General features: G+C 48.4%; 1 protein-coding gene across 1 annotated transcript in view; it reads right to left on the bottom strand.

The window, feature by feature from the left end:
* Positions 1-1,636: 1,636 nt before the first annotated feature.
* Agpat5 (1-acylglycerol-3-phosphate O-acyltransferase 5) overlaps positions 1,637-11,762 on the bottom strand; it is a 51,184-nt gene continuing 41,058 nt past the window's right edge. Inside the window, exons 6-8 of the mRNA XM_004642504.2 lie at positions 7,212-7,370; positions 5,408-5,531; positions 1,637-3,976 (exon numbers count right to left, since the gene is read on the bottom strand). Of these exons, the coding sequence (XP_004642561.1) occupies positions 3,751-3,976; positions 5,408-5,531; positions 7,212-7,370 (509 nt within the window). The 3' untranslated portion in view covers positions 1,637-3,750. The remainder of the gene's footprint in view (positions 3,977-5,407; positions 5,532-7,211; positions 7,371-11,762) is intronic.

The raw sequence follows: 11,762 nt of genomic DNA on the forward strand, positions 1-11,762 counted from the left end.
GAGGTTTAGTCTGGAATGGGCTTCTTCAAAGTAACTTTTGCCATGGGATGACAACCAGCAGTTACTAAATTACATACAGCCTAGGGAGCTCTAGGCTCCAGCTTGGTTCCTGTCACAGTTAGGGCTGACGGCCCCAAGTCGTGTTTAGAGGGCTCGGCCACTGACACAGCTGTGTTCAGAAGTGTTTGGGTCACAGCCCCTCCCACCTCAGGGGCTTCCAGCCTTCTCTCTGGGACAAAAGCACCCAACAACTGATAGGAGAGTCACAGTCTGTACAGGCTTCCGGCCAGGGTCTGGGTCGGAGGTGAGCAGCAGGCAGGCTTGGGTGGGGAGAGCCGCTCACCTCAGCGCGCCCAGGAGCCGAGGTGGTGGAGGGCAAGGGGAGGCAACCAGAGGGCACAGCAGCTCTGAGATGGGGCCAGGCCCTCGCACGAGCCCCGCTGGAGGACAGACTGCAGGGGACACCCCACAGCGATGGAGGTGCCGGGCGGGCCACAGGCACGCTTGGGACGGCGACACATCAGGTCCCAACTCCCTCCTCTCAGGATGCCTGCCTCACCACGCGTCGCTGCGCTGGCTCGGCTGCTCCACGTGAGACTGCCCAACCGCCACCGCTGCTGCAGGCAGCAGGACCGCCTACAAGAGGCCAAATGATGTCAGGGTCACTATCTCAGCCAGGACTTTCTAAAGTGAATTATTGACATAAAAACGTATATTTGAATAGTTTAAAATGCAGTGACATGGATTTTTACCTATACATCAAATCTCAACTTTCCAAATACGTGTTTGACCCAAGCACTGACCCCACATCATGCTGGGCCACTATCTAGATCCTACACTCAGTCATACTGAGAAATTTTGTATTTGTGACAATCTTTAGTCTAAAAAGTGTGTCATCAATAAACACTAGCCTAAGAGGGACAGAGAAGTCTGCTTATAAAACATGACATAGTTTTGTACAAGTTGGCTTGTGGAGAATCTGCTCAAAAAAATCTTTTACTCAAATTTCAGTCTAAATAAAACCAAGTATTAGTTAAGGTTACAATTCGTCTCGTTATTGTTTGCAATTATATACATAAAATACTACTCTAACAGACGTTTTGCTCTTCTCTTGTAGGGTCTGATCTACATCTAGCACCTACACTTTAGGAAGTTAAATGGTAATTCCATTTGGTCTGGTCCAGACATGTCGCACAGACCTATGCAGCAAACGTCAGCAAGAGCCACGCTATTAGAGCACGAAGCGTAATCCACACACAGGAAAATCTGTGCCACCGCTTGTGCAGAAATCACATGAAAACAGAACCTGAGCAAGCCGAGTGCACGCATGTGGGAGCTGCTCGCCCAGCTGGCCCGCGCGAGGCGTCTGACGCATTTCCTGAGATCACCTAACGGTTACAGAGTTGCCAAGCAATGAATACTGGCCACACAGTGTTTGAACTACATAGATCATTTATATATCCAAAGTGTTATACTGCTTCATTATTTGTTGCATTTTTTAAAAAATTCATCTAGTAATTTAAAAAATATACAGAATTATAAGTTCACAATTCAGAACCAGACATTCTGTTATGCAACAGAAAACCGTTGGTCAATATTTGGGTCACAAAGTGTTCAGCGACAGACATCACAGACAGCAAATTCTATTTTACTTTATTGCTTTCCTCCAAATCCACCCTTTGCTGAAAACCACAAACACGCACCCCAATGGCAGCCTTATAAAGAGCAGTTAAATAAGAAGCAAATCATAAACCAAGAAGAACAACACAAACAAAGCTTAAATGATATTGTATGTAAAGATTCATAGGTAGGCAGAGATTTTAATTTTAGAAGATGGATAAATTAAGACAAAATCAATGCATGAAAGACAAATTTCATTTTGACGTAAATTTTTCTCACACTGATTTTATAAACCTTTTATGAGATGTGTAGGAGCAGAGACGTAAGAAACAGTGCTCAGGTAACTTCATGCAGGTCACTTGACCTTGCTAAGTCCAGTTATAAGCCATATAATTCTAATGATACAGCTCCTCAAAATCTAAAACTGGACCATACCCATGATATTCAAATATCACAGCTTACATTTATTTTGATTTTGTCAGAAATAAGCTCTAAAATTAGCACTGTTAAAAAATGTATTTAACAGAGACCTGGGATTGATCTAAATTTCATTTTTCAGGAAAGAGAAAATTACAGTTCGTCATGAGAGCACTTTAACCAAGTTTGACCTATTCCCCCCTGTGGTCAGGCTAACTGTATTCTGTGGGAGCAGGTGGTTATGAATCCTGGGTACACAGACTCACCACCTGACCCTCCAAGGGGACTGCAAGAGATGGCTTGTTTTCTGTTTAGGAAAGCAATATAACAGTTGGACACGATTTCCTTCAATTCTTTCATTTTCTTTATGAGTCAATTCGTGCACTTCATCTGAGTCAGACATAATTTTGAAAAGAAATTTAAAAAGCCCCTAAGTAGCAGTTAGCTGAAAAGTTATTATAAAGGACTGCAGATAAGCATGTTCATACTATAAGATAAACCAGAGCAGAGCAGAGCAAGCTTTCAGACCGCCTCCTTTCGGGGGACACACTGCTTCTGTGACGCCGGTCACCCGGCAGCTCTTCTCGCACAGATGGGAAATGGGCCGATAGTGGCAGAAGGCGACTCCTCAGAGGGATGAGTGCCAGCTGCTGCCACAGCAGCTCACAAGCTCACGCCCCAGAGCCAGGGTGAGGGACTCCGAACCAGGGCGACACCAGGCAGCACCGCTAAGGAAGCCCAGAGGGGGGCAGAGCGCGGCGGGAGCTACGGGGCCGGCACACAGACAAGCTCCACGTCTGATGCGTGGCTTCAATCGAAGAAGTGAAGCAGTCACAAGGCACACGCTGGTCCTGGGTAGGATGCCTGCAGGCCCTGCCACCTCGGAGGCTCAGAATCTACCGGAAAGGTTCACCGTGACTGTTTTGATATAAACGATCACAGGAAACCTTAGTATTTTAAGCACTTATGGCACAATGTTGGGAATTACTAATAGCACAGGGTAACCCTTCAAAGCTAGGCAAGTCACAGTTCTCAGACAATGAATCAGTGACAATTTTAACTTAAACTTCATTTTGCCATTTTCTACCATATTCTTTTGTGTAGGTTAAAGGGTATGCAAATTAAGTGATCTCAATACATATTAAATGTTAATTATTTCACAAATATGAAGTAAAACGAGCTAGTAATGCAGTACAATAGACACACTCTGAACAGAGCTCCACCCGGAGCACTTCCTGCTGTGTCCTCGAGGGTCTGGATACTCGGAGGCACTTTCCTCCCTGACTTGCAGACACTGAGCAGAAAGCCAAGGATTACGCAGTGAGGCAAACGCCGCAGCGGCGAGAGATCGGGGCTGTCAGGGTGTCAGACATTGACAATAACAAACATAATGAAATCCGCTACCTGGTGATGTGAACATATGCCATCTGAATTATAGTGCGATAGCAAATCACAACCTAACAGTCGTCTGAGGGGGACATCAGCTCAAGGGACATGGGAAGAACAGCATGAAGTCCACTTAGCTTTGACCTTTTCGGTAATTCCTGCTCTAACGCTGAAAACAATGTTCGCCCAAAATCAAATGCATACTGGCTTTTATATAAATTCCATTTTACCATTGTTCGGTCAACGGGGCTTTATTTACACTCCTTGCTAAGTTCAGGAAGCAAGTGGATGTCACGTGTGTGGCCATCTATGAGGGACGCCCACTGCTCACGCTCTGAAGGAGACCCACAGGCAGCCAAAGACGGTTCCGCAGATGCATGCGTTTGCATACAGTTTCCTCCCGACCTCCGTCATCAGCAGGCCGGCAGTCAAGCCGCTCAGGAACAACACTGATGGCAAAGTCTTCTTGAGACTTAGTTTTGAATTAACACTTTTCCCAGGAAACTGGTTCCTTCTTTCTGGATCTGGTGACTCATAGAATTCCATAAGCAACCTGTACCCAGAACGAAAAACATTCAAATTTAAGTTTCTGTGTTAGTCATTTCAGTATGTAAGTTCCACAAATGACCAGCCAGGTACTTAGGCGTGGGGAAAGGCAGGGCTCCTGCAAAACAAGGACAACAAAGGAAATAACCAGAGGACACTCTGCCTAAGGGACATCAGCCTCCAGGGTACCCTTAATGCTTCACAATTGCATGGATCCTGCTCCAGGCCACCAAGGTCAGGGCCACAGCAGCAGCTCTGGGACGGCAGGCCACACCTAAGCCTTGCCCCAGTGCCCGAGGCCAGAGAGGGCGGCTCATTCTCCTCTCATAAAAACTGTAGGATTACAGCCCCAGAGCAGGTTGGCAATTGCAAAGGCGAAGCACAAGAAAGGAAAGCGCCTGTACTGCCTCACAGCTCCACGCATGGGACAGAAACACACTTCTCAAGTGTTTTTTTCTGAAAATAATTTTCATGTCAATACACAGATCTTCATGCTTAAATTATTTTTTTCCACAGCCAAAAAGGCCCTGAATGGCTGGCTTAGTAAATTTATGTCACATATAAATCCAAGTTAGAGATACAGAGAAACTAAACATACTCATTTTCAACAGGTTTCATTTTAAGGAATTCTCACTGAAGGTGGACCAGGAGGATTAATTTTGAAATATTTTATTGTAAGAGATGGAAAGGAATAGGAGTCTCTGGAGAAGACACAACAAGGAGAACCCTTGGGCACAACTTCTTAAATATAATTTTGGAAGCACTTTTTACAATACAATAGTATACTTTTCAATATGGTTTTGGTAAAAATTGCATTCCTATGTAAAATGCAACAGGCCCATTTCTTTCCAACAATGTAAGTCTTTAAATCACTTCTCCCCCCAAATATGGTAAGTTTCAGAAAGTGTCAGGCTCTCACTGGCAGCTAAAGAAGTGTAAGTAAATCAATGCCCTGAAGTTTTCAGCCAAGAAAATACTTTTCTCCAAAAGAGAAGCGGCCCCGGGCTCAGGGTGTCCCTGTCCCCACGGAGGTCCACGCCAGGCCACCTGCACCCACTCCAGGGCGCCTGCCCAGCCACGCTGACATTCGTTCCACAGCTCCACGTGCACAGACAGAAGTGTGAGCAGCATGGAAAGGGCTCAAGGACCACGGGCAGGCGGGGAAGGCCCCGCGGGATCAACCCACCCCACCCTGCCAACCCAAAGCCTGTTTGGGCTTCATGTGGAGGCGGAGGGGCTGGATCTGCTTGCTGTTCTACCTTACACACTGGGGGACCTTCACAGTAAGGTTTCTAGGTGACTGTGACAGGGTGACCACAGACAGGCAGGTGTGGAGCAGGGTCTGGCCCGAACCACGGGCGCTGGGTGCCAAGGTGTGCCATCTGCCTGAGTGGCATGCTCAGCGAGCCGGGTGTGCACAGTGGTCCATGCTACTCACTTGTCTTTTTTCTCAAAGCGCTGGTGAAGCCACCTCTTCATGGACTCCTGCTCCTCTGGGATGTCTTTTCTGTCGATACGATCAATGTGAATATGAATTTTTGGACAGTGTCTGCAGAGGAATTCTAACAAAGAGACAAAATTTTACTTTTTACTATTTTAGAAACCATGGTTAAGTAATGTCATTATAATTTTTTTATTTTTATGCGCGTGCGCGTGTGTGTGTGCGTGTGTGTGTGTGTGTGTGTGGCCAGCTCAGCCCACCAGGGGGCACGGCTGGCTGGCATGTGGGGCTGGGGGATTGAACTGTGGTCCCTGTGCTTTGCTCAGCTTGTTCTAAGTAGGTGCTTTAGACCACTGAGCCATCTCACCAGCCCCAAGTAATGTTATTTGTACCATGAAAATGAGGGCCAACTCTGCACTCTGGGCAGCTCCTGCCTACGTCTTTCAGTGCAAGGCACTTCTCTCCGAGCTGCAGTGAAGCACATCCTGTTACTAGGAAACACAAGGATGTAGGACAAGGGAGCCCGCTCACTGCACTTGGAGAACCCTGGTCCCAAGGAGCGCACACAGGGTGGCAGCAGGTGATTTAACAGTGCCTGGATGATGCCCAGGGGATGTGGTACAGCTGGGTGCCCTGGTGAGGTCTGCCCCTGGGAGCTCAGCACACTGCCTTCCGAGGGAGGGGACGGCCTCTGGAGCACTCCCTACTACTGAGTGGAGGCAGCGCTCCCCACTACTGAATGGAGGCAGTGCCCCATACAGTGCGGGGGGCACAGGGGTCAGGAGGGAGATGGCAGTACCCAGCCTACCCTGCCTGCCTGCCCTGGGCCCTGCCCCGCTGAAGCCAGGACTATTTTTGCTCCGACTTTCCTAAGTGACTCTGCTCATTCAAGATTCCTTTCCTTGACGTATGACACAGACAATACCTTTCAATGCTAAAAACCTAGTAGCTATGTGAAAAAGGAAGTCACCCTCTTGTTGACAGATGGCACACATTTCACAAACACCCCATGCAAGCTCATTTACACACCAGCCCAGCCCAGCCCTCAGCATGCAGCTCAGCGCTGTGGCGAGCCTCTTAGGCCGGCCCCTTTGATCTGTGGCACCCCCCATGTCTGTGCCTGTGCTGGGAAGGAGGCTGGCACACAGGCTTCCAGGGCACCACACGCAGCAGAGGCACAGCGCACTGAGCAGGCACAGTGACACGTCCACTGTGACAGCTGAGGAACACCTCACAAAGCAGGTCAAGGAAATGAAGGGACGCCCACTGCCCTATTTTTAAAATGACATTCTGCTGGAGACGGGGCTTTGCAAGTTAAGCTGCCCATCAGAGACCTCTGGCTGTGTTGGAAAAGCTAACATTCACAGTGCTCCGAAGTCAAGACGCCATGGCTGAGGCGGCTGCTGACATCCCGTACTGCAGAGCACTGGAGCCGCCAACCTTAGCAAGCAAGCAGTTCTCCCAACTGGTAAACTGACTGCTTGGAGAAGTCTTTGTACTGACTCCATGGTCCTGCTCAGCTCCTGCCTTACCTCAGTATCCCCTTCCTCTGTTTGAAAACCAAGTAAGTATAGGCTGTCTGGCAGAGCTCCCTGTCCTTACTTCTGAGAGAGTGGGAGAGAGTTCTGACCTTCCTGCACACCCCAAAATCACACCACTGCTCTCTCTTATGTAAGCGGTCTGCTACGCAGTCCTTTAGGAGACTGAGGCCAGACCAAGACCCTGATGATAATGTTCGTTAGATCTCCGACTTACATGTGTTATAAATAATTCACTTTGGCACATGCAAACACAAACTTACCAGTCATGGTCGTGGTTTCTACTTGCCGGCCTTCTTTGTCCTTCCCTTCATAGACCACTGTAACATCATAAATGGCCTCTATATAATTCTTCATAGAATCAAATGCAACATAAGTTGCCTTTATTCTTGGTGTCAGCACATACTTTAACACTGGGAGACCTGGAAAGAAATCCAGCATGGTTAGAATCTGGGAACAAACACATCAGGCTCAACCTCTACACTGTTCTTCAGTTTCACAAACAGAAATACGCTCAGCGTCATAAGCTGGAGTCCGTAGGTTTTGAGAGCATCACACCCTTTCCTACTTAAATCCGTGGTTGTTTCTCATGGCTGAGTTGAGTACCTGCACGCACAGCATGTGGGTGCCCTGGGAGCCTGGACAGCTTGCCCTGACAACTGCACCTCAGGCCAACCTCCCACTCCTGGCAGGGGCTGTCAGAGCCAGCCCCCCAGGAAGCTCAGGACTGGACCCAGGCGACACAGCAGACACAAGGACCCCCGACTCTGAGAGCACATAAGGGCTCGCCCATGACCACTCACGGTGTTTTAAGAAAGCACTGTTCGTTTTCTGACTTCTGATCCATGTATATCCGTGTGTGTGTCAGTCTGTCTGTCTGTGTCGTGCTGGGGATGCGGGCTGGGGCAGGAAAGACAACAGTTCCCACCATCACACAGCTGACCCAAATCCCAGGACAGAGCGTTTAATTTATTCACAATGTGTAACAAAGTTCTGAGCAGATTAGTAAGCTGCAAGACACCTGCTTGTCAAAGTCATTAACACTTCCTTCTTTGCCACTGGAGTCCCACCTCTTTCCTAGTCCACGGTCCACAGAGCCACACCACAGTGCCCAGTACATCTACTACCACAACCCCAGTCAGTAAGCAGGCGGAAACAGCACTCAAGCAAATGAAAGAGAAAGAACAGCAGTATAGGGCTGCAAAAACCAGCCTGTGACAGGTAAGAAGTAGCCGCTGATGACACACAACGATCTAAAAGCATACTCCAGCTGGGGGCACCTGGGCAGCAGCACTGACCACACTGCATGCTTTGTCCCCATTGAATCCTCTTCCTCTCACCACAGCCTCCCTGTTCCAGATGGCATAGCTGAAGACGCACAGCAGGACACTGTTGTGGTCCAGGTGCCCAGGGGAGGAAACAGCCGAACCAGGTTGAAGGGCGGATCCCCACTGAAGGGCACCGAGGGCCAGGTTCTGTGCCACCCACTGGGGTCCTGAGAGGAGGCGTCCGTGTGGGAGGTCAGGGGAGCAACACAGCACACACTCGCTCCGCACTCGCCATGACCAGTCACAGCTGGCCTCCCTACGCTGCGGCCCACAAGCACCTTCTCCAGAGAAGCAGGACCTAGACCACTGGCCCAGTGCAATTCCGCATTCACTCTCAGTGCTGAGAAACCAAAATGAAAAGGTGTTCCTAACCAACTGCTCTGGCTGAGCCCAGGTCTTGGGCCTTGACTGTCCCCAAGGCACTTCCTCCTCGTGGCTGAGCCCAACCCAATGGGTGTGTGCTTGGCTGCCCTTCCTGCTGGGGATCAGGGTCTTCTCTGGGAGCTGCCATGCTCTTTGAATGTCCACAGCTCCGACTTCCACCTCTTGCTAAAACAATGCACCCACCCCTTTGACAGGGTTCTCTGCTGGGGGCAGGTGTAACTCAAACTCCACATTTTGAACTGCTTTGGGAATACCATAGAAAATGTATCATGCAGGACACATGGTGATGATCTATGTAGCAAGTGTTACGCTTTAACACAGAACTCGGTTCACCCTGCATTTAATCCATTACCACACTTGACCTCCTCCAAGTAACTAAGCTCAGAGAAGCAAAATGCAAAGTAACCATACCCAGCAGAATCTCAGAATGTCTAGCTCAGGACTTTTTCTATCCTATATTTAAAAGCAGGATACTACCCTAAAACTATCAATGGGCACAAGCTAAGGAGGCAGCTGGCCAGCCTGGGCTGCATTGAGAGAATCAAATCTCAAAACAACAATAAAAAGATCTTGAGGTAATAACAAACAAGTAAGTATAATACAAGGATGAGTGTTTCAAATGAAATGCAAGCTATTCTCAAAATATACAAATATTACTCATGTTTAAAATATTTTAAGTCATTCATTTATCACTGGTGGACTTTAGGAGAAAGGGGCACTGGGAGGCCAGGGAGCAGAGGCCTGTGCAGCTCAGAGCAGGGATGGCCGGGACTGCCAAGTACTGGCACCAGCTAACAGGTAGCTTGTGCAGGGTCAGCTGAGGCTTCTCCAGTGACCTCAAAGTGCTCAGGTTTCTGCAGCTGTTCAGGACACTGGGTCACAGGCAGCGAGCTGCTAAATTGGGTCTGAAACATGTGAATGAGAAAAGAGAGTGTGGTCAGCGATGTGGACACCAACTCAAGCAATACACGGGCCCACGTGATGCTAGGGGAGACTCTCATCCCAGAAGGCACGGGTCAAGCTGTGCACGTGTTCAGGAGACAGCCGAGAAGAAGAGCCAGGAAGCACTTGTGAGTGCACATCCCCACCACAGAGGACAGGAAGGGACCATGAGCTCGCACTAAGCATGCAGATGCTGAGGTGACAGAACATTCTAGAAGCCGTTGGAAACATGGTCTCCAAAATGGCAAATATCAGGGAACCCAGCCCTGTGCAATAAATACACAATGCTCTCTCTGCCACAGCTGTGCCTGTGAATGCAGTGCCCTGGCCACAGCCAAGCCCATTCTGTTGTTTCCCCTGGCGTAAGGTGGCAGGGGCACAACCAACGGACCTGACTGCAGACAAGGCCAGCACCCCAGAAGACAGAGCCCTGGAGAGCTAGAAGCTCCAGGGAGAAACAATGATGGACCTGGCCAGAGCACTAATCCTGAGAAAAGCCCAGGTACTGTAAACTACAGAAGAACAGGGCACTTCACACCAAAAGACTCCCTAGTCTGCCTTGGGTATTGGAGGAGACTTGGGACTTGAACTTTTCAGCAGTGCTGAAACTATCTTTGGCAACTTTTAGAGATGGACTAGAATGACTTTTGCATAAAGGAATGTGCATGAGTTTTTGGGGGTCCAGAGGCAGAATGTTCTGGTTTGTATATAAATGTCCCCCCAAAGCCTGTTATACAGTCTTGGGGCGACTTCTGGAGTTTGTGATTGATTACTGTGGGTGTGGATGCTGCACCCACCCTGGGGCAGGTAATCTGCATTACAATGTAAGGAGGGGAGAGAGGCTGGCTGCTTGAGCTGCTGCTGCTCCTCCTTTTGTGCTCTTGCTCTTTGCTGCCACCACGGAAGGCTGCTCTCTGCCTTGGACCAAGCTGAATATGGACTGAAACCTCCAGTAAGTGTGAGCTAAATAAACCTTTCCTTCCTTCATTTTGAGTTTCAGGTATTTGTCCCAGCAACAAGAGAAGAGTAACTAAGACAGAATTTGGTACCAGGAGTGGGATCGAGTGTCTGGATCACACCTACAATATTTAAACGACAATGGAATGCCCTTCTCTGACAAAACTAACCAGAAAAGTGGGATACAAATGAATGACCCTTTTGTATCTGTATACTCAAAATAGGATAGATATACAGCTGTATTCTCTTAATTCAGTGAGAGATTTGTTCTAATAGTGTTTGAGACAGGATATCATGTCTGCATCTTGTACTATGAATAACCACTAAGACAACAATATGCAATGTATTAATTAATGAAAATGTGCTAGTAATCGCTTGTGAAACTGTCTCATGGCTATTTGTTTCTCAATAAAATTATTAAAAAAAATAATAAGAGAGAGACTCCCTAACAGTTGTCAGAGAGAAAGCAGCTCAGGGCGCAGGTGCATCTGCTGCACGCTGGGGAGGGGCTAGCTGCTTAAATCTAAGGTGCAGAACAACTACAAAACAGTTCAACTCCAGGTGTCCAGTAATCCCTCCCACAGTGCCAGGGTGAGAGATGGCCACAGGAGACAGCTATGGAGTGGGTGCAGGTTGGATACAAACCTTCTAAAAGGTTAACCTCAGGCCAGAAAGACAGGGACCCCAGTCTTCATGGTGAGAAACCAGACCCAGGGAGTGTGGCTTTTAGAAGTACCTGGATCTGAAAGCGCTGGCCTTAGGTCCAGCAGCCTGCTGCCTAATGCAGTAGAGACCACTGTCTGACTGCTTTCCCACCTACCAAGTGAGCACACATACGCCTCTGCACAGACAGATGCCACAGGCAGGTACATGGACAGAGGGACTTTTGAAGCAGGACACCTCACAGACCTGCAGGCTGTGCTTAGGCAGAGAAAATCATGACTGGTTATGTCCACAAAACTGCAGATCCTGGGAAGAAACCACTTACTGAAGAAAGAAAAAAAAAAAAAAAAAGGAAAGAAAGAAAGAAAACCACTTACTGAAAAATGCAATCTTTTTTTTTTAAAAAAAATTTATTTATTTGTGTGTGTGTGTCCAGCTCAGCCCACCAGGGGGCGGGGCTAGCTGGCATGTGGTGCTGGGGGATTGAACCGCGGTCCCTGTGCTTTGCTAAGCTTGCTCTAAGTAGGTGCTTTAGACCAC

The sequence above is a fragment of the Octodon degus genome, unplaced genomic scaffold, assembly GCF_000260255.1.
Source record: "Octodon degus isolate 3935 unplaced genomic scaffold, OctDeg1.0 scaffold00155, whole genome shotgun sequence".
NCBI lineage: Eukaryota > Metazoa > Chordata > Mammalia > Rodentia > Octodontidae > Octodon > Octodon degus.